This window comes from Acipenser ruthenus, chromosome 10 (genome assembly GCF_902713425.1).
Source record: "Acipenser ruthenus chromosome 10, fAciRut3.2 maternal haplotype, whole genome shotgun sequence".
Classification (NCBI taxonomy): Eukaryota; Metazoa; Chordata; class Actinopteri; order Acipenseriformes; family Acipenseridae; genus Acipenser; species Acipenser ruthenus.
The window spans coordinates 829,921-850,873 of NC_081198.1; the positions used below are offsets into that span (position 1 = coordinate 829,921).

General features: G+C 41.5%; 1 protein-coding gene across 9 annotated transcripts in view; it reads left to right on the forward strand.

Annotated features, from left to right (window-relative positions):
* Nucleotides 1–20,636, forward strand: part of dock7 (dedicator of cytokinesis 7) — a 45,889-nt gene extending 25,253 nt beyond the window's left edge. For 2 of the 9 annotated variants that reach the window (XM_059031421.1, XM_059031423.1), the window contains 27 exons: nucleotides 583–672; nucleotides 1,835–1,930; nucleotides 2,311–2,451; nucleotides 2,557–2,670; nucleotides 3,102–3,272; nucleotides 3,809–3,948; nucleotides 4,299–4,468; nucleotides 5,034–5,188; nucleotides 5,575–5,757; nucleotides 5,850–5,985; nucleotides 6,094–6,190; nucleotides 8,166–8,262; nucleotides 8,791–8,925; nucleotides 9,369–9,521; nucleotides 9,687–9,845; nucleotides 10,175–10,275; nucleotides 10,763–10,955; nucleotides 11,719–11,862; nucleotides 12,148–12,279; nucleotides 12,830–12,844; nucleotides 16,720–16,845; nucleotides 16,943–17,032; nucleotides 17,319–17,555; nucleotides 17,997–18,140; nucleotides 18,776–18,882; nucleotides 19,577–19,744; nucleotides 20,235–20,636. In XM_059031421.1, coding sequence (XP_058887404.1) covers nucleotides 583–672; nucleotides 1,835–1,930; nucleotides 2,311–2,451; nucleotides 2,557–2,670; nucleotides 3,102–3,272; nucleotides 3,809–3,948; nucleotides 4,299–4,468; nucleotides 5,034–5,188; nucleotides 5,575–5,757; nucleotides 5,850–5,985; nucleotides 6,094–6,190; nucleotides 8,166–8,262; nucleotides 8,791–8,925; nucleotides 9,369–9,521; nucleotides 9,687–9,845; nucleotides 10,175–10,275; nucleotides 10,763–10,955; nucleotides 11,719–11,862; nucleotides 12,148–12,279; nucleotides 12,830–12,844; nucleotides 16,720–16,845; nucleotides 16,943–17,032; nucleotides 17,319–17,555; nucleotides 17,997–18,140; nucleotides 18,776–18,882; nucleotides 19,577–19,744; nucleotides 20,235–20,277 — 3,537 coding nt within the window. In that variant the 3' untranslated portion in view covers nucleotides 20,278–20,636. Of the gene's footprint in view, nucleotides 1–582; nucleotides 673–1,834; nucleotides 1,931–2,310; nucleotides 2,452–2,556; nucleotides 2,671–3,101; nucleotides 3,273–3,808; nucleotides 3,949–4,298; nucleotides 4,469–5,033; nucleotides 5,189–5,574; nucleotides 5,758–5,849; nucleotides 6,191–7,169; nucleotides 7,188–8,165; nucleotides 8,263–8,790; nucleotides 8,926–9,368; nucleotides 9,522–9,686; nucleotides 9,846–10,174; nucleotides 10,276–10,762; nucleotides 10,956–11,718; nucleotides 11,863–12,147; nucleotides 12,280–12,829; nucleotides 12,845–16,710; nucleotides 16,846–16,942; nucleotides 17,033–17,318; nucleotides 17,556–17,996; nucleotides 18,141–18,775; nucleotides 18,883–19,576; nucleotides 19,745–20,234 lie in introns of all 9 variants that reach the window. The other 7 variants (XM_059031422.1, XM_059031424.1, XM_059031416.1 and 4 more) reach the window with 6 other exon arrangements.
* The last annotated feature ends 317 nt before the right edge of the window (nucleotides 20,637–20,953 follow it).

Here is a 20,953-nt window from a genome sequence, read left to right on the forward strand (position 1 = left end):
TCTTTGTGCAGAATGTGATATTGGGTAGATATCTTTTCAGTTTTTGATCGCGTGTGCTGCGTTGTGATTGTATTGTGAACTTTGTTTTTCAAGACATTGTAATGGAATAAGACATAATTTAGATCATAAAACAAATCAAAGTCTTTTCCAGTGAGCAGCTGCTTTATTCCCATTCCAATTCTGCCTTTTCACTCACTACCGGCATGTGAAGCAGTATAAAACATTTCATCAGCTGCTGTAGAGAGGAGGGGGGCTTCATGAATGATTGATGCCAGTGACAGCCGTTTGTCTGTGAATGACTGATTCAAGGGAAAGCAAGCTATCTCTTACAATCTGTGTAACGTTGGCATATTTGAGTATTTTCTGCAGGACAGTATGAGGTGGTGCTCTTGCATCCTTCTCTAATGAACTGATGCATTTGATCCATTGGTTTACTGTGTGTTTGGAATACGAGATGTATCGAGGTCACAGTTTCCATTTCTTTTGTTTGCTGTATAATAGAAAGAATTCTGCATACATGCTTCTGGTACTTGTTTGTTTCACGCGCTGTTTTCTCACCATTCATTCATCTCCACTCCGTAGGGCATGGATCGGAGTTGCAATCGCATGTCAACGCACAATGAGACTGCAAGCTTCTTGCAGACATTAACAGGACGATTACCGACTAAAAAGGTAGAACATGGCGGGCAAGGAAACACACACGCAGTGATGTCACTAAACAGCAATGAAGCACATGCAGTGATGTCACTAAACAGGGCACGGACACACCCAGTGCAGTGATGTCACTAAACAGGGCACGGACACACCCAGTGCAGTGATGTCACTAAACAGGGCACGGACACACCCAGTGCAGTGATGTCACTAAACAGGGCATGGACATACCCAGTGCAATGATGTCATTAACCCTTTTGGACACCATCCCCAAAGAGCAGTGGAAAGTTTGCACCATTTACATGTATTTATTTATTTATTTGCTTATTGTGAAAGGACACTGGTACACGTGCGCATGTATATGTGTGTGTGTGTGTGTGTGTATATATATATATATATAATATATATACAATGTTCTACTTGGAGCTATTGAGTTTAAATTACAAATAATCACTTCACAAAGGCATGTTAAACATACTGAAACACTGGGAAGTTGGCTCTTTGAGTTAAAACTTAATAATATATATATAATACACACACACATACACACATATATATACACACACATACACATACACACACATGCTTTTTATTTATTTACCACAGCTTTCTAAATGTAAAGATTCATGTTTTCCTGCCTGGAGTTCATTCAGAGCACATTTAGCAGGGAGGCTGGCTGTTCAAACTCCTGGCTCCTGTTGATTTCAGTAATGCACCTGAACAAGGGGAGTTCTGAACCCAGGACTGGCTGCAGGACGAGAGGAACTTTCTATCCCTGAATATTTGTGTCTGGCATTTGATTGCTGTTCCTGCTGATTTCAGTCGTTATGTGTGCTGTGCTCTCGGTGGCTGACTTGCTCTCTCTGTCTCTCTCCCTCTCTCTGTCTCTCTCTCTGTCTCTCTGTCTCTCTCCCTCTCTCTGTGTTTCTCTCTCTCTTGCTCTGTCTCTCTCTCCCTCTCCGTGTCTCTCTCTCTCTCTCTCTCCCCTTCTCTCTGTGTCTCTCTCTCTCTCTCCCCCTCTCTGTGTCTCTGTCTTTCTCTCTCTCTCCCCTCTCTCTGTGTCTCTGTCTCTCTCTCTCTCTCTCTCCCCCTCTCTCTGTGTCTCTGTCTCTCTCTCTCCCCCCTCTTTCTGTGTCTCTCTCTCTCTCTCTCTGTCCCACTCTCTTTCTCGTTGGTTCTCTAGCTGTTCCACGAGGAGCTGGCCCTGCAGTGGGTTGTGAGCAGTGGCATTGTGCGGGAAGGGGCTCTCCAGCAGGGCTGGTTTTTCTTTGAACTGATGGTAAGAAAAAATTGAGAATAAATGCAAATTAACCCTGTTAAATGAACAGTTAACAGCGTTGTGGTACAGGATCTGTACCACAACGTAATTGATAAAGGCTGTAATGAAAATGCTGTGTACCTTGCGATTGTAAGTCGCCCTGGATAAGGGCGTCTGCTAAGAAATAAATAATAATAATCTGTGTTGAAATTTCAGAGCCTTTGACCTTCCCTTATAATAGTTTACCATAGTAGAAGTATAGTAAAGCACAGTAAAAGCATGGTAAAGATGTTGAAGTTGTGAGGTGCAATGGCTTTGAGAGGATTGAACCCATTTTTAATACAGCTTATGTTCTTAATAAAAGGCAATTTTTTAAATGCTCATTTTCTGATCTTTTGCAGGTGAAAAGTATTATACATCATTTATACTTTACTGACCGACTGGATTCCCCGAGGAGAAACCGCTTTCCAGAGCGCTTTATGGATGACATCACAGCCTTGGTGAGCACCATCGCGGGCGACATCGTCTCCAGGTTTCAAAAGGTAACAAGTGCTCCTTTCGCCCTCGTAGAAAGTGTGAGCTGTGCTGCAGGTCAGCTCCGTAAGTCATGCTCATGTATTTATTTGTTTTTCTTGTCCTGTTCACAGGATCTGGAGCTTGTTGAGAGACTCAATACCAGCCTTGCTTTCTTTCTTAACGACTTGCTGTCCGTGATGGACAGAGGCTTTGTCTTCAGTCTTGTAAAGACATACTGGAAGCAGGTAATCTTACACGACCACCCTCCGCAATGTACTTCACAGCATTTTCATTACAGCCTTTATCAATTAGGATACACTCGGGCCACAGTACAAGAACTATAGAGATATGCAGGTCACAATACGATAAGGATCAATACATGTTGTTGTCCATATGGGCGACTTTGTAAGTGTAACAAAATCCAATGATCACAAATGATGGACAGTTTTGTTCAGACATAGAAGAACAATTTGGTGGACTACAAGTACCTGTGTAGTGCTTTCATGTATCTCTATTATGATGTGATGCACAATTGATTATTAGATTCTTAATATCAGTTGTAAAGACTTTGGGAGCGTTGGTTTATGGGCTGTACTTTTTAGCATACCTAGCGTGGTTCAGTTCATTCAGTGTAATTGGTGCTGCATTGACACTGCGTTCTGGTTTGTTTTTGAAGGTTTCCACGAAGCTGTATGCTCTGCAGAGTCCTACAGTGCTGGTCTCCCTAAGGCTGGATTTCCTTCGTATTGTCTGCAGTCATGAACACTACGTCACGCTGAACCTGCCATGCAGTTTACTGACCCCTCCGGCCTCGCCCACCCCGTCTGTGTCTTCAGCAACGTCGCAGGTATGCTGCTTGCTGCCTTCCACGCTTTACTTAGAAGGAAGTAACCCCACTGTGGTCTGATCTAGCCCTGGTAAAGTGAACAGTCATGTGACAGGTCAAGCTGTCCAGCTCCTGTGTTGACACTTTGTTCCTTTTAGGTGCAACACCCTGTACTGTAGGGTTATATTAATAAGGCATTTCCAATGGGAACCCTGTACTGTAGGGTTATATTAATAAGGCATTTCCAATGGGAACCCTGTACTGTAGGGTTATATTAATAAGGCATTTCCAATGGGAACCCTGTACTGTAGGGTTATATTAATAAGGCATTTCCAATGGGAACCCTGTACTGTAGGGTTATATTAATAAGGCATTTCCAATGGGAAGCCTAACAGTGCCCAGTCATTCCTTGCTGTGTGATGAATGTGTCTTATCAATAATAGCCACTATCTCAATATTGTGTTTTTTTTTTTTTGATTTCCAGATGAATGCCTTTGTATAATTGAATTCTTAAGCCGTGTTTTGTTGATGTATTTATTAAAACATGTTTCTTGCAGAGTTCTGGGTTTTCTACAAGCGTGCAAGATCAGAAGATTGCCAACATGTTTGAGCTGTCAGTTCCGTTCCGTCAGCAGCACTACCTGGCAGGGCTGGTGCTGACCGAATTAGCCCTCATTCTGGACCCAGACGCGGACGGGTTTGTTTTGAACACGCCATTACCTTGGTTCATTTAGCCATGGAAATGAGACTCCTATTGCATAGCAATGTCACCCATTCCAGGTTTTAATATGTGCTTGATTTAATCACACTGTGTATAGGTCACAAGCTCAGGTGTGTCGTATTAAACTCTTAGTAAAACCAGCAATGGATGCAATGGGAGTCTTATTTCCATCCCTGTGTGATGTTTATCCCAGGTGTCCTAGATGCTTGCACCTGCTTCTCAGCCATTGTTAGATGTTACATGGTGCCTTTAGATCAGATTCCTGACCGTGTCAGAATGTAGCTTGTGGATATTCAGGCATAATGTTACTTGTTTTATATTGTCAGGTTTTTTGGACTGCATAAGAAAGTGATAAGCGTGGTTCACAACCTGCTCTCCAGTCACGACTCGGATCCCCGCTACACGGACCCTGACGTGAAGGCCCGCGTGGCGATGCTCTACCTGCCACTCATAGGCATCGTCATGGAAACGGTGCCCCAGCTGTATGACTTCACAGGTAAACCTGGGTATTGCATTAGTTCTTGGGGCTCTGTGTGTTTCTTACAGTATGTGCTACCGGAGAGATCGGCCTCTCTGTAAAAAGAGAAATACCTGCCAATTTCCAAGTTCAAGTTCTTTTTTAAAACCGATAAAATTGTAGCTTGTTTGGTTTGAGAAAAACTACACTTCCCAGAGCGCACTGGCAAGGAAGTATGCTGAACGCAGGAGTGTGTGCACGAGAATGCTTCCCACCTTATTAACCAGCTCCACTAGTGTTGTGTGCCTTGAATTTCTGTTCCCTCTGGAAGGTGTTTCATATGCTAATCCAGTTGCCACAGTTACAGAGGGGGCAGACATTACAGATTCGCCGCCCTAGTGGTCATTTAGAATAAAACACCAACTCAGGACATTTTTGCTGGAATGGTTGGCAAGCACAGTAAATAATAATCTAAGCCTGAAACAGCAGTGAGGAATGACGGAGAACCCGCGTAATGGGATGTTAAACGGGCAAGACGTGAAACACCAGGAAAGCGTTGCTGGTGTGAAGTGTCCCTTTTAAACTGTGCTTACTGTTCCATCAGAGTCTCAGAACCAGCGTGGAAAGCCAGGCAGTGCAGCTGCGGATGAGCATGACAGCGAGGGGGCCAGCATGATCAGCCAGACTGTCGCCATGGCAATAGCAGGAACGTCTGTTCCACAGCTCACCCGGCCCAGCAGCTTCCTCCTGAACCCCTCGGTACAGAAACAGCACCGCTTGCTGCCCGATTATTAACTAGCACTCCCAGATGATATGCACTCGCTTATAGAGACATCAGCAACAAAATGACTATTTGGTTATCATTCATTATGAATTTGTTGCCATTTATTAATGTGTGTGTGTGTGTGTGTGTGTGTGTGTATATATATATATATATATATATATATATATATATATATATATATATATATATGTATATATACATACAATGAATGAATTTGCTGCCATTTTTTGTGTTGCCTGCAATTTTAACGAGTGCTAATATATAGTAAAATCAATCGAATGTGTGACTTCGTGATAAACGCGCTATTCTCCTCTGCACTAGGTAATGTGTGTCGAACACAGTGTTTCACTTCCTGTTTCAGGCTGGGAGGCAGTTTGCAGTGTTTTCAGCTGAGTCAAGCCGCAGCCTCCTGATCTGTCTGCTGTGGGTGCTGAAGAACGCAGATGAACTAGTTCTGCAGAAGTGGTTCACAGACCTGTCCGTCATGCAGCTCAACCGCTTGCTGGACCTGCTGCACCTCTGCGTCTCCTGCTTTGAATACAAGGTACACACAGCTGGGGGCGGGTTTGTTGTTTTTAAAAAAGCCCTGCAGATTCTGTTTAAGGGCTAAAAAAGAGTTTGATTTTTATCTTGCAGGGTAAAAAATCATTTGAAAGAATGAACAGTTTGACGTTTAAGAAGTCGAAAGATATGAAGGCAAAGCTGGAAGAAGCCATCCTGGGAAGTATCGGGGCAAGGCAGGAAATGGTCCGTCGAAGCAGAGGACAGCTAGGTACAAAAGAGCTGACCCCAACCCTGACCCTTACCCTACCTCTAACCCTAACCCGCTGTCCAGCCCCAGTATGCTGGTCTCGAGTAAATCTTTATTTGTATTCTGCAGAGAGAAGTCCATCTGGCAGTGCCTTTGGAAGCCAGGAAAACCTCCGGTGGAGAAAGGATATGACACACTGGCGTCAGACCAGTGAAAGGATGGACAAGTACGCTTGCATTTTTGTTAAAAGTTTGACATACTAAATTACATTTTTTTGCAAATCACTAGTAACAAGTAACATCTTGCTATATAAGATACTGGGAGACATTATTTTCAAGTCGTTTCCTTCAATCTCCAGTTCATTTTACAAAACTTAGTCTTATAAGCCCTGTCAAACAGACACCTACACATTCTGTGACATTTATTATATGTGCAAACATATGTCTCAGTATACCCATATATTGCATGTGTTCCAGGATGTTTGGGGTTAAACAATTCCATTTAGAAAATGCATTACAAGTACTGTAAACCATCTCATTTTGGTGTGGGATGATCTGTACTGTATATACTGTGTGGGATGAGCTTGACAAGCATGTCAAGGATAAGGACCCTTGTATGTGTATCCCTGGTAGTGACACTGTACTGCGTGTTTTAGGCATGATAATGATGTCATTGTCAGAATACCTAGTTGATAATATATTAAGTTGGATGAGCCTAACCTAATCATTGTCAATAGTGACTTTTGACAATCTACCAACTGATTTAACTTTGACTAAGATTGCTGTTGTCTGACTTTTGTCCTCTTTGCCTGTAAGCTGTATGGGCTTTAACACGTGCAGGTAGTTCACAGCTGCTGGGAAGGGTGCACGTCAAACACTAAAGAACAGTAAACATAGCAGTATTGTCCGATGAATTCCTTTTAGCAGTTATCTCTTCCATAATGACTTCATAATTCATTTATTATATCATCAGTAGTTGTTTTTCATGTTTAATGCGAACATACAGCATTCTGAATTGAAAACTACTGTATGATATGCAAAGCTTCATCACTTCTCGTGTTTTTTTTGGTTGTTTTTTTTACTGTCTTACATATTATAAAACTGTGTTTCATTCCCGCAGTCTCTTCATGGCAGAGTGCCTTTCCTCCTCTCCTGTTTTCTTAACCCATTCCTATAATTGTGTTTTCACATGTGCTGTATGTTTAGGAGCCAGAAAGCAGTCAGGTACTGTAACGCTGGTGTGTGTGTGTGTGTGGGGGGGTGTTTGTGCGTCGCTGGCTTTTACTTTTCTGCTTTCCCCCAAATTGCAAACCCTTTACTGGTGCCTGGGTTGTCATTTGAGTGGTGTGCGTGTGTGTGTGAAACTGATTTACACACATTGCTTGCTTTATGTATAATATAACGTGTGATTTTAAAGTGAAAACACATGACATGAAAAAGCCTTTTAAAAAGACTTTTTGTCAAAACGTTTGTCTAATTTACATACTTTGTATTATTATTATTATTTTTTTAAGTATGACTGTTATTAACCCAGATAAAGATGTTCTATTCCATTTATTTCATTTGAACTCTGCCCATTCCTGTTGTGTTTTCTGTCTGTAGTGCAGCTGGGGCATTCTGATGGTAGCAGAATACAAGACTGTACAACAAAGCTGTTCATTTTGCCCATCTGCAAAGCACATGTTTCTGTTATTACTGTTGTCCAGCTGAACTGGTTGAAAGGCTTGTTTTGATTGATTCTCACGTCTCTGCTTCGTTGTGCATGTGGCTTTGAATATTGCTGCTGCTTTGCTTTTTGTTTTTTCCCTAAAGTCTGAAACCTGATCTGTGCTGGTTTAAACAAACATACAATGCAACATTTGTAGTCAATTGAGTTCTTGAAATACAAATATTGAAATATAATACGACCACGGATGGAAATCCCATTGCATAGCAGTGATCTATTCCAGATTTTTTCTTTTGAGACAAATTAGATCCAGTATACAGGTTACAGTCTAGGAACAGAGTGGATTGAGCCGCTGTGCAGTGGGGGGTCTCCATTTCTGATGTTTTATTTTTGAAACTAAGCACTTCAATTATGATAAAACTTTGACTAACCACAAACCAGATATGAAAAATTATATATATACTGTGTGTGTGTGTGTGTGTGTGTGTGTGTGTGTATATATATATATATAATGTATGTGATATTTTTCATTACAGATCCAGAGCAGAGTTGGACCATGAAGCACTTATCGATGGGAATCTTGCTACGGAAGCTAATCTAATCATTTTGGATACTCTGGAGATAATTGTGCAGGTATGTGTGAACTCCTGTGTTAGGAAAGGGACTCGTTCCCATTGCAGTAAATTAACAAGAGCTCAGACCTCTCCTATAACGACACCCATTGCCTGCTAACGTAACCCTTTCAGTCCTGCATTGTTTTTGTCGAGGTGAAGAATGTGAAGTTAAATACATTCATTCAAAAAGGAGCAGGCTTGCCCTCACTTGTATAACAATAGAGCTGATATATAATAGTTTTCTTGCTTGCTTTTTGTCACCACAGAACAAAAACCTTGTCACTTCTCGACGTTTCATTCCACCTCACAGGTGCTAAGATAAGGTGGGACCTTGAGGTCCTGCCAGGGCTGAAAGGGTTAAAATCATAATGTGGTTGCTTAACAGAAAGGAACTATGTCTATCAGTGAAGAGAAGTTCTCTGTTAAGTTTGATTTCTAGTTTCTTGTGTGATGGAAACATTGAGTGATTGGCAGTGAACGCAGTGGATAAGAGCGATGCCAGCACAGTGCAGTCTGGGCTCAGTGCTCTCCGTTTTGTCTCTGACAGACTGTGTCCCTGGCCGAATCCAAGGAGAGTATTCTGGGGGGTGTGCTGAAGGTGCTGCTGCACAGCATGGCCTGTAATCAGAGTGCGCTGTACCTGCAGCACTGCTTTGCTACACAGAGGGCCCTGGTTTCCAAGGTGAGGCACCCGAGAACAACGACGTTTTCAAGTGTTCAGTAAAGCAGATTATGCACCACGTTTTGTAAAGCAAGCCACATGCAGAGCTGAGACTTTTTTTTTTTTTTTTTTTTTTTTTACAAAAGTATGTCACTTTAATACATAGAGAGTATATAGAGTATTGCATCATATTTTAAATGATCCCTTAAAAATCATTTGTTGATTTCATTTCTCTCCCACGACTGTATAGTGAAGAATAATTTCTGAAAAATATCTTGCTATATATATATATATATATATATATATATATATAATATATATATATATATATCTGTCTATCTACCTACCTATATACAGCATGCATATGTGTGTGTGTGTGTGTGTGTATAAAGACTTTCTTTATTAATGTTAATGTCGAGGACTACGGGAGCAGGCAGTGCATGTTGTGTTCTTCACTCTTGCAGTTTCCGGAGCTGCTGTTTGAGGAGGAGACGGAGCAGTGTGCGGATCTGTGCCTCAGACTCCTACGGAACTGCAGCAGCAGGGTCAGCACAATCCGAGCCCATGCCAGCGCCTCCCTGTACCTGCTGATGAGACAGAACTTCGAGATGGGCAACGTGAGTGCATATTAACACATGGTGCTTTTAATCTGAGCCCATGCCAGCGCCTCCCTGTACCTGCTGATGAGACACAACTTCAAGATCGGAAAAAAAAACCAAAAAACTTTGGTATCTTTTTTATTACGTCTATGTTAAGGATGTTTTTTTCTTTGTTGGTTGCAGAATTTCGCCAGAGTGAAGATGCAGGTGACGATGTCCTTGTCCTGTCTCGTTGGGACCTCGCAGAACTTCAATGATGAGTTCTTGAGGAGATCTCTAAAGACAATCCTGACGTACGCAGAGGAGGACTTGGAGCTGAGGGAGACCACCTTCTCTGATCAGGTTCATTATCTTCATCTTAAAAGAACACACCTTTTTATTCAGAGGGAGACCACCTTCTCTGATCAGGTTCATTATCTTCATCTTAAAAGAACACACCTTTTTATTCAGAAGAACATAAGACAAGTTTGAGAACGAGAAACGGCGAACATGGTTATAATAGACAGTCAGGTGTTGATCCCTGCAGCAGTATTAATGTGAATCACTGCTGACCAGAACAGGGTCAGACCTGTAGTGGAAAGATATAAAGGCATACGCACTGTAAAAAACTGTTTGTCAAATGGCCTCAGGACTCATCACAAAATCACCTAGTTGGTGTGTTTGTGTTTCAGGTCCAGGATCTCGTCTTTAATCTTCACATGATCCTGTCTGACACAGTGAAGATGAAGGAACACCAGGAAGACCCAGAGATGCTGATTGACCTCATGTACAGGTATTGAGCGATTTTCATTGATTTTCATTTCAACAGTGGACTGGACGCCCGCCAGTTAACAGAAGTTGCCACATGGATGAAAACATGACACTTGCTGCTTATTTGTATTAACAGGGATGTAAATAGCAGTTTCACCCATTCAAGGTTTTTATTACGAGCTTGATTAGCCACAGTGTTTAGGTAGCAAGCTCTGGTGTGTCTTAAGCTGAGGGAGCAAAAAGCCAGTTTTTCAGGAACTGTGGTTTCAAACCTGGAAACCTGGAGACCTAATTTGAGGCAACTTTTGCCGTATCAAACCCCAAGTCTCCGTGGTGTGCTGTGCGGTGCCTGAAACCACGTTCCAAGGCACAAAGTGGCTTTGTGTTCCCTCTGCTTTTATTAAACTCATAGTAAAACCCAGAATGGATCAAAGTGCTGTGCAATGGGAGTCTTATTCCATTCCCTGTGTTAATGTTGAATGAGTGCATCCTTGTTTTAAATGTTGCAGGATCGCTAAAGGATACCAGACCTCCCCGGACCTGCGGCTGACCTGGCTGCAGAACATGGCTGGGAAGCACTCTGAGAGGAACAACCATGCTGAAGCGGCGCAGTGCCTGGGGCACTCGGCCGCGCTGGTCGCAGAGTACCTGAGCATGCTGGAGGATCGCAAGTACCTGCCTGTGGGCTGCGTCACCTTCCAGGTAGGAAGAGCATGCCTCCTCTTGTTCTTAACATGCATGCATGCATGCATACATACATACATACATACATACATACATACATACATACATACATACACACACATAACCTTCAAATCTTCTTGTTATTTTTTTATATTTCCATTATTATTTCATGATCTCTTAGTTATTCCAAGAACTCGATTTAAAAACTGAGTCTGATTGCTGAGCCTGACAGTATTTATTAATTCTAAGCTCAGAACATCTCTTTGATTTGGCCCTTTGCTATCGAGCAGTTTCGAGCTCTTTTGGCTTACTATTTATTTCTGTAAGGAGCCCTGGGATGCATGCACGTGAAGGACGCTGTATAAATGAAGCTGTTTTTCAAATCTGCTCAAGGCCAGTTAAAGGCATCATGTTTAGAGAAAAGTGCTAACTCTGTATAAGAAAAAATAAACAAACAGAAACAGATACTGTAAAATAGAAAATGACATTAGAATGGCACACAGAGCTCTTTAATGCAAACATATTGATTGCTTAGAACAGACATGGGACTGAGTGACTTTTCAAAGTGTTCCTCAGTGCCATGCAGAGCGAGGTCATGGGACTGAGTGACTTTTCAAAGTGTTCCTCCGTGCGATGCAGAGCGAGGTCATGGGACTGAGTGACTTTTCAAAGTGTTCCTCAGTGCCATGCAGAGCGAGGTCATGGGACTGAGTGACTTTTCAAAGTGTTCCTCAGTGCCATGCAGAGCGAGGTCATGCTTGTGGTTCTGTGTTTCTCTCAGAACATCTCTTCAAATGTGTTGGAGGAGTCTGCGGTGTCTGATGACGTGGTCTCCCCGGATGAAGAGGGAATCTGCTCTGGGAAGTACTTCACTGAGGCGGGGCTGGTGGGGCTGCTGGAACAGGCTGCCGCTTCCTTCTCACTGGTGAGAGCTTTGAAATGACACGGCTCCATCTGCAGGGCCTCAGGGGTTGTGTAGCGACGGGACGCAACTTCACTTTATCCCAAAAGGGATGCTGTAACAATGCAAGTATTTATGCAAGCCTGTATTACTCCTAAAAGCAAATCTGTTTTTTTTAACACAACTTAATAAAGGAGAAGTGTAAAATCCAACCCTTTTATTTCTATTAAAAGCCGTTTGATTTCCATTTGTTGAAAGTAGCACAGCTCTTAACTGTGACTCCTCTTTATTGCTCATGTGTTCCTCTAGGCAGGAATGTACGAGTCTGTGAATGAAGTTTATAAAGTGTTGATTCCAGTCCATGAGGCAAACAGGGATGCCAAGAAGCTCGCCACAATTCATGGTAAACTCCAGGAAGCGTTCAGCAAAATCGTTCATCAGGTAAAGGAGGCTTTTATATTTCCACTGATCATACGATGCTTTGAGCAGTAGCTGCAGAGCAAGTAAGAGGATTTTTCTCTGTTTAATTGCGAATGTTGGTCAGTGAAGAAGCTGTGATATTGTGGGTGTTTCACTGTGCTTTACGGGGTTTAGTGGTTTTGATCTTCAGTCAAATAAGCCAGGTTGATAAAACAATCGCAACAAAATACTACTGTGCTAGTTTTCTACCTGCAAGACCCTACATTGTTTCTGAAAATGCTTTCATACTTTCATAACAATCTTTAATTTGCTGTGTGAATGTGTTACTTAGTGAGATGCACATACAATGCACCCTTTTTAATATGTATAGTCCAACACAGTAAGAGAATGCAATCCTCAATAAACAATTACCAGCATTAAACAAAGGGGATCTTTATCTAAAGGACTAAGGGGCTTACTATATTTGAACAAAAAACAAAGGACCACTGTCTTCTATAAATCCATGAACAGACCGCAGTGGTCAGCCTGATCAGTGCTGCTTTGACGTGATTTTGTATTTTTTGTTACACAGAGTACTGGCTGGGAGGTAGGTTGAGTCCACGTTCTGCTTCCCCACATGTGCTAGCTGTGGGTGTTCTGTTGCTGTCTGCTGTGAATCCAATCCATTAACCTCTGAGTTACTGTTCATTAGTACTGTCGTGAAACAAAACAACGTGTTTAGCGTGAGTTTGGCAGGCCGTGCATGGATACCCACGTCTTTGCTCTAATGAGGTGCCTTGGTGATTTGAACCACTCCCCATGGTGGTTACTTGTGTTTGAGCCGACTCACAGTGTCACCTCTCGCCAGCACCAGCATCACAAGTGTTGTGTGTCTCACATGTTCTCATGCATTTCATCATTCTCAACCACAGGGTTCGATTTAAGTGCCATTTTACTCTTCGTTTGCTGAAAACAGCTTTTTTTTTTTTTTTTTTTGCTTTTTTTTTATAAATACATATGTGTGTAAGTAACTGTGTGGTCTAAATTTTAGGAAGTCGGATCTTAACCAGGACCGCACTGGAAATCAGTGCTATATTGTTTCTTATTTGCCAGTTTGTTTTTAAACTAAATCGACCCCTGAATTGTGTTTGTGTACGCACACTGTTTGTCCGTCTCCTGTATTAACCTCTCGGATGTGTTTGTTTGTCGTGGTTTTTATTGCATGGTAAATAAACAAGGCCCGTACTTGCATTCCCTCCTGTTTCTCTGAGTCTTGTCTGCGCTGGCTTTCTGCACATGCCTGTGTTGTTCTGGTGAAACCTGTCACCTTGTCCTCTGCTATGCTTTTGTCTGCCTGCTCCTCTTAGTGATGAAAGCACGCTTCTTTTTTGAAAGTATATTTTGTTTTCTTGGTTTTGATTTTAAACCAGTGTTTGTATTTATTTGCTATAATTGCTGCGTTGTTGTTGTTGTTGTTGTTGTTGTTGTTGTTGTTGTTGTTGTTTTTGGAAGTTCCCTGACCTGATTAAAATGCTTTCTGTTTTCTCCTCTTATTGCCCTGGTTGCTGACCCCCTCCTTCCCACTTTTATTATTGTCTGTTGTGGTAAGTTCCTACCTTCAGGGCTTTTCTGTTACTTAAGGGAACCTACTGTATAGCATTGCAATGACATCTTTGAAGGACTGAGTTAACTAATTCATTGTTTTTGCTGTTTTAATTGAATGAATTGAATGCAATACAAAACTATGTGATAAAGGCCCCTCCAAAGGTTTCCACTGAAAACAGCAGGAGTGGCTGGCTGGTTAGGGTTAGCTGGCTCAGTCCTGATGCTTTTTGTACATGTGCACTACCCTCCTTTTCACATTCACACCTGCTGCGTATTTGATATATTTTACCATGCAGAACTATTAGAAAACTGTTATCCAAGATGTTGACTGTTGTCTGTTTGCACCTTCACTCTCTTCTAGATACCAGTTCAGAGGTGCCACCTTGACCACCCTTTATCTGTTCTGTCTCTGGGGAGTTTGGGGCTTTCCTGTTTACTGTGCATATGTATTATTCATGTGTGTGCTATTTTTAAAAGGGTATTTGATTTACACAGAGTTCAGTCTTAAGATCCTGGAGGGAGTGAACGTTTGCGGTCGTGCAGTTGACATGTTCCCTGTCATTTGACTGCGCTTGTTGGTATTGTCTTCTCATACTGTATGTCTGCTGTAGAGCTGGTGGCCTTTGTTACTAGTCCTTTTTGTTTTTGTTATTTTATCATATTTCTCTGTGCTTTTACTGTACACCCGTTGCCAGTGCTGCTGCTGTACCTGTCTATCTGTTGGGTCTTGGCTAATTCCGTTTTTATTGTTTGCTGGTAATACTCCGATCGCTTCCACGGCTCAGTTTTCCACACCCAATGGACACAAACGTTAGTGTTCATGATCCTGCCAAAATTCACAAGAGTTTGTTGCAGCTTTTTATCAAACTATTAAACATAAGGCATAGTTGTGTGCTGTTAGGCTCCCATTGCATAGCAGTTAGATCCATTCCTGGTTTTACTAGGAGTTTAATAAAACACACCTGAGCTTGTTACCTGTACACTGTGGCTAATAACGCCAGTAGTAAAACCTGGAATAGGTTTAAGCTGCTATGCAATAGGAGTCTTATTTCCATCCCTGCGCTGCGGAAGTGGAATTATTTCAGTTGTGAGATTTGCGTGTCATTTCACAGGTCTTCATAGGTGAAAGGGGTTTGCTTTGAGACTAGCTGTCTGCACCAGGCTTGCACTTCACTTTGGTAAAGGCGTTGTAAAGGGTGATGGTTATTTAGTGGGTATCTAAGCAGAGTTTCCACAGCCTGAACCCTATTGGTTCTCATAGTGCTTTGAGGTCTGGGAGCAGGCTGAGCGAGTGCACAGGGCTCCTGGAGTTTCCACAGCCTGAACCCTATTGGTTCTCATAGTGCTTTGAGGTCTGGGAGCAGGCTGAGCGAGTGCACAGGGCTCCTGGAGTTTCCACAGCCTGAACCCTATTGGTTCTCATAGTGCTTTGAGGTCTGGGAGCAGGCTGAGCGAGTGCACAGGGCTCCTGGAGTTTCCACAGCCTGAACCCTATTGGTTCTCATAGTGCTTTGAGGTCTGGGAGCAGGCTGAGCGAGTGCACAGGGCTCCTGCAGGGAAATGCAACGTATTTTAAACCCTTCTGAGCCACCTGTGTCTCACTGAGCTTGCCCTGTTGGACCAGGGGGGGGTTTCCTGCAGGTGAAAATGATTCATTCTGTGTTGAGAATGGCTGCTTGGATTCTGCTTGAGCTCTCCCTGTGTAACTCAGAGCTCTGCTGTTTTGAGATGTGCAGGTTTCCAGGGAATCTTCATTTTTTTTTTCAGAAGCAGTTATCTGATTTTTTGGTGAACCCGTGCACGGTCATATATTCTCTGTGTTTTACAGGTGTCCTGATGCTTTGTTAGTGTATTTATACCACACACGTATCTACTTTGAGGGTAGTGCGTCTATAAAGTCTTTTACTTGTGTGCTCTTTCTGTGTATATATATATATATATATATATATATATATATATATATATATATATAATTTTTTTTTATTTCAGTATGAATTGAACATTGATCCCCTGAACAGTCTTCGCAGTGTTTTAAGCCACCTACGTAATTGAAGCCGTTCTGTTTGAATGCAGCGTTTAACACCTAAAGACAATCGTACATTTAAATAGGCTGTGTACATTGCTAAAGCCTTTATCAATTTAAATAGGCTGTGTACATTGCTAAAGCCTTTATCAATTTAAATAGGCTGTGTACATTGCTAAAGCCTTTATCAATTTAAATAGGCTGTGTACATTGCTAAAGCCTTTATCAATTTAAATAGGCCGTGTACATTGCTGAAGCCTTTATCAATTTAAATAGGTCGTGTACATTGCTAATGCCTTTATCAATTTTAAATAGGTCGTGTACATTGCTAATGCCTTGATCAATTTAAATAGGCTGTGTACATTGCTAATGCCTTTATCAATTTAAATAGGCTGTGTACATTGCTAATGCCTTTATCAATTTAAATAGGTCGTGTACATTGCTAAACTATGAGCTAACCCTGTGAACCTGTAAGATAAGTCTCAGATTTCCTGTTCCACAGTATCCCCCCATCGTGATTATATGTACTTTATTTAGCTGTGCAAACATTTACAGATGTGTACTGGAGCTATCGACCAATTAGATTGTACTGTGTTCTATGTGAACGAAGGTATCTTATAGTTTCCTAACCTTGACACAGTTAATACACAATTGCTGGTAAACTATTGATAAATTTTATTTATATTTATATATATTTTTTTTAAATGCATGGTTTTCTTTCTTGCCCTTTTTCTTACAGCAGATACTTAATGACACTGCATTAATATATATATATATAAATTACTGTAATTGTGAACCCTATAAAAACAGGGCATCTATATGAAATATATCTCTTTGTTTTAAAGGATGGTAAGAGAATGTTCGGTACCTATTTCCGTGTCGGATTTTACGGATCCAAATTTGGAGACTTGGATGAGCAAGAGTTTGTTTACAAAGAGCCGTCAATCACGAAGCTGGCAGAGATTTCCCACCGATTAGAGGTAAGCAGAATGCAAGCTCTGCATGGAAACCGGTCTTGTTGCTCCTGTCATTCCTGATGTGTTCATTTACCCTGGGCTTGCGTCTCAACCCTTTCAGGGATTTTACGGTGAGAGATTCGGAGAGGACATGGTGGAAGTCATAAAAGATTCGAATCCGGTTGACAAATGCAAACTGGATCAAAACAAGGTAGTGTGGGATTGTTCTGTGTGTCGGATTGTTTTCAATGTTTGCCCGCTTGACTTGGCTTCCTCCAGTTTTACCAAACCTGTCCGTCGTCTCATTTTAAACGTGCCATGCTGTCCAGTATATGAGGCGGTGGATTAGATGTAGAATGAAAGCGTTGAGCAGCTAAGCAATGCAATAGCCGCAGCTCCAGCCCCAAGCGGCTCCACTTCACTCAGTCCTGACTGTGTTCACATGCGTGTCTCAGGACCGCTGTTTGCACTTGGTTTGATGTGTTCCTTTCTTTCAGGCATACATCCAGATCACGTACGTGGAGCCTTACTTTGATAGCTACGAGATGAAGGATAGGATCACGTATTATGATAAGAATTACAACCTGCGTCGCTTCATGTACTGCACCCCATTCACACTCGACGGCAGGGCTCACGGTGACCTCCACGAACAGTACAAGCGCAAGACGTTCCTGACCACGTCCCACGCGTTCCCCTACATCAAAACCAGGATAAACGTCATGCACAAGGAAGAGGTAACCCTGAACACTTTCAGCTCCATACGAAACGAGACTCCCCTGCCATTCCACTGTGTCTGAGGTCTGGGGCACCCCCTGGTCAAGCTGATTCCGCGTGGTGGTCTGCAAGGTGTTTGAATTGTCCTGGAGGTGGAACCTGACCGTTCCTCAGTACTGCCTCCGAATTCCTGAAGTGAACGTGTGGGTGGAAATCCACTGTGAAGTCTGTTCTTCAGTAGCGTCCTTGTCACTTCGTTAAAACTGTTCCTTGTAAAAAAAAAAAACATGTGATTAACTACAGCAGTCTTTGATGCGTCTTCAGATGCACCTACTGTATTTTCAGCCCTCTGTGACAGAAGACTAATGAAGGGATCATCCTGCATGCTGTTGGTTCTTTGGAACCAAACCCTTTGTATTGCATTGAAGTTAGTAGTAATTAGCTTTTTCATCTTCTCCCAGGTCATTTCCACGCCCATTGAAGTTGCCATTGAGGATATGCAGAAGAAAACCCAGGAACTTGCATTCGCTACACACCAAGAACCAGCCGATCCCAAGATGCTTCAGATGGTACTGCAGGGCTCTGTGGGGACGACTGTCAACCAGGTCATTATTTATTAGAAAGCTTTGTGTGATTTAAAGACACTGGAATCAGGTATGGAAAAACATGAAACAATGTGCAAGGTGGCCCGTCATGTTTCTGTTGTGGAGTGTTTCCAGCGTGAAGTGGCACCAGAGTCCATTACAGATGCAAATGCATTATATATCAGAGGTTCCCTAGACTGTGTATCTCACACCACGAATAATACAACACAGGGATGTGTATTCCAGGTTTTACTAGGAGCCTGATTAGCCCCAGTGTATAGGTAACAAGCTCAGGTGTGTCGTATTAAACTTGTAGTAAAACTAGGAATGGATCAAACTGCTATGCAATAGGAGGCTTGTTTCCATTCCTGCAATAGGCCATGTGCTAAAAGACACCAAGCATTTAGCTGCAGTGTTGCAACCAACTGCAGTTTACAGTAACCTGAGGCGCTTCTTTACATACCAGAAACCTTTAGTGTGTGTTTCCTGTAAATGCCACTGTTTTAGAGCTGCACTGTACTCTTCATGTTCCTGTATGGACCGAGTCACAGCTCTGTGCAATTTCTCTTCTCCTGAAATGCTTTTGTGAAAAACAGTAGAAATTCTATCTTGGTTACAATGGGTGTCACTTGAAATCCTTCTCTTTGTGTTTTAAGGGTCCTTTGGAAGTGGCACAAGTGTTCCTGTCAGAAATACCCAGCGATCCCAAACTGTTCAGACATCATAACAAACTACGATTGTGCTTCAAGGATTTCACTAAAAAGTTAGATTTGTCGTCTTTTTGCCTTGTTTAAAGTTAGATTTGTCTTTTTGCCTTGTTTAAATAAGGTTACAAATATAAGTTAGTGGTGGTGTCTTCTCAACAGAATAGAGGGAGAACTTTATTTTTTTATTTTAAAGATTAAAAAGTACAATGATTTCCCATTGCTATTTATAACTATTCAACAATCAATAAAGCTACATTTATATGTACTAAAATAGACTTCAAATCAATGACAAACTTTTTCATTAGAAGACTTTCTCAATGTCTTTCTACCTTCCAAAACACATTTTCGAACAAATTACATTTCACATCCATAGTGCAATGGAAAGTGTTGACGTTATAGATTGATGAAAAATGACTTCTTCAATATTTAAGCTTTTCTTTCCTGTGCCCCACAATGTTAATTCCTTCCTTGCAGGTTAAATGAGGTTGTTATTATTATTATTATTATTATTATTATTATTATTATTATTATTATTATTATTATTATTAATGGTAGTTTCATCCATATTTGGTTTCCTTTCCATTGAGCATTTCAGTTGATTCTTATCATTTTACACAAACAGAAAGGCTGCTGCTGTTTATACTGTAATTTGGCACAACAAAAAAATGTATTCGTAGTTCAAAATTAGAGATGCAGCCTAGTTTTGTTACAAGCCTATAGTTATACAATTTTGTTTTTTTGCACTATTAGGTGTGAAGATGCGCTGCGTAAGAACAAGAGTCTCATTGGGCTGGATCAGAAGGAGTATCAGCGAGAACTGGAGCGGAACTACCATCGACTCAAAGAGGCGCTCCAGCCTTTGATAAGCAGGAAGATTCCTCAGCTCTACAAGCCCATCTTGCAAGTCAGTTCTCACAGGTATGCCAGTCAAGCCACCAGGGCACATCCTGGAAGAGCCACAGTACCACGCAGGCCGGTTAACTGGGCGCTTCAGGAATCACGCCTCTGTGCGCAGGTAAAAAATAAGAGCTGCACATGCCTATTTTAATGTGGTGCAGATATAGCGTCTGCAATACAATGTTTTACACTGGCAGGGGATGCAAGTCTCAGCCCTGCATTTGTCTAACTGTAATTCTGGTCAGACAGCTTGGTAACACTCCTGCATACTTTAGCTCTGCAAACAGGCCACAGGCCTGCTCTGGCCACGCCATGTAGCCAGAGGCTGCTTATGAAAGATAACATGGTGGTTTTGTGATGTGGATTAAGGTGGAGACTGTCACCCTGCTTTCACTTGAACCCTGGGCTGAGAGGATAGTGCAGGAGCCCTGCTGTATATGGATTAGATGGACTTCTACCTCGATATGAAAATGTAATTCACACTGCACTGTTTTTTTTTTCTTTCTTGTAGAGATTCTTTCAGCAGGCTGAGTCTCCGGAAACTGGATATTTGAAAGAACCCAAAACGTATTTATTCCTTTGTAAATATAAAGGTTTATTCAATCGCCAGTATTCAAGCCAGTCTGTGTAATTCTGGTACTTCTTTTTCAAGACTGTAAACCATATTCACTGCGTTATTGAATTTAAAGTGGATATTTCCTGAAGTGTGCAAATTATAAATGTTGTGTCCAAATGCCTTTCACTTCAGCCTATATACAACTTTTAAGGTTTTATTTAATCAAAGAACCAAGCACCGCTATTTATCATTAAGTTCTGTTTTAGTTTTTTTTTTTATGATTTAGGAAGATGTTTTAAACATTGTTTTATTACTTTAAAATATTTTACTACATAATAAATATTTTGATGTCGCTAATGGCTGGTTGTATTTGTTGTTTAACCCATGTATCTGTTCTTGTATGGAAAGAAGAAACAGGGACAGTCTAACACAAACACATCTGTGAGTTTTATTAAACTATTTACAAACAAGTAAAAGTACTTGATGTAAACATCCACAATTTGGTATCAGAATTCTCTTACATTAAAACTACAGAAAAAAAAAAAAACTTAAAGCAAATCTGTTATAGGAACTGTGTTTTAGCTGAACATATATATATCTCCCAACATGACCTTTCACAAACATTTACTGTTAAAAAAAAATAATAATCCTGTATAATAATAAAATGCACTATT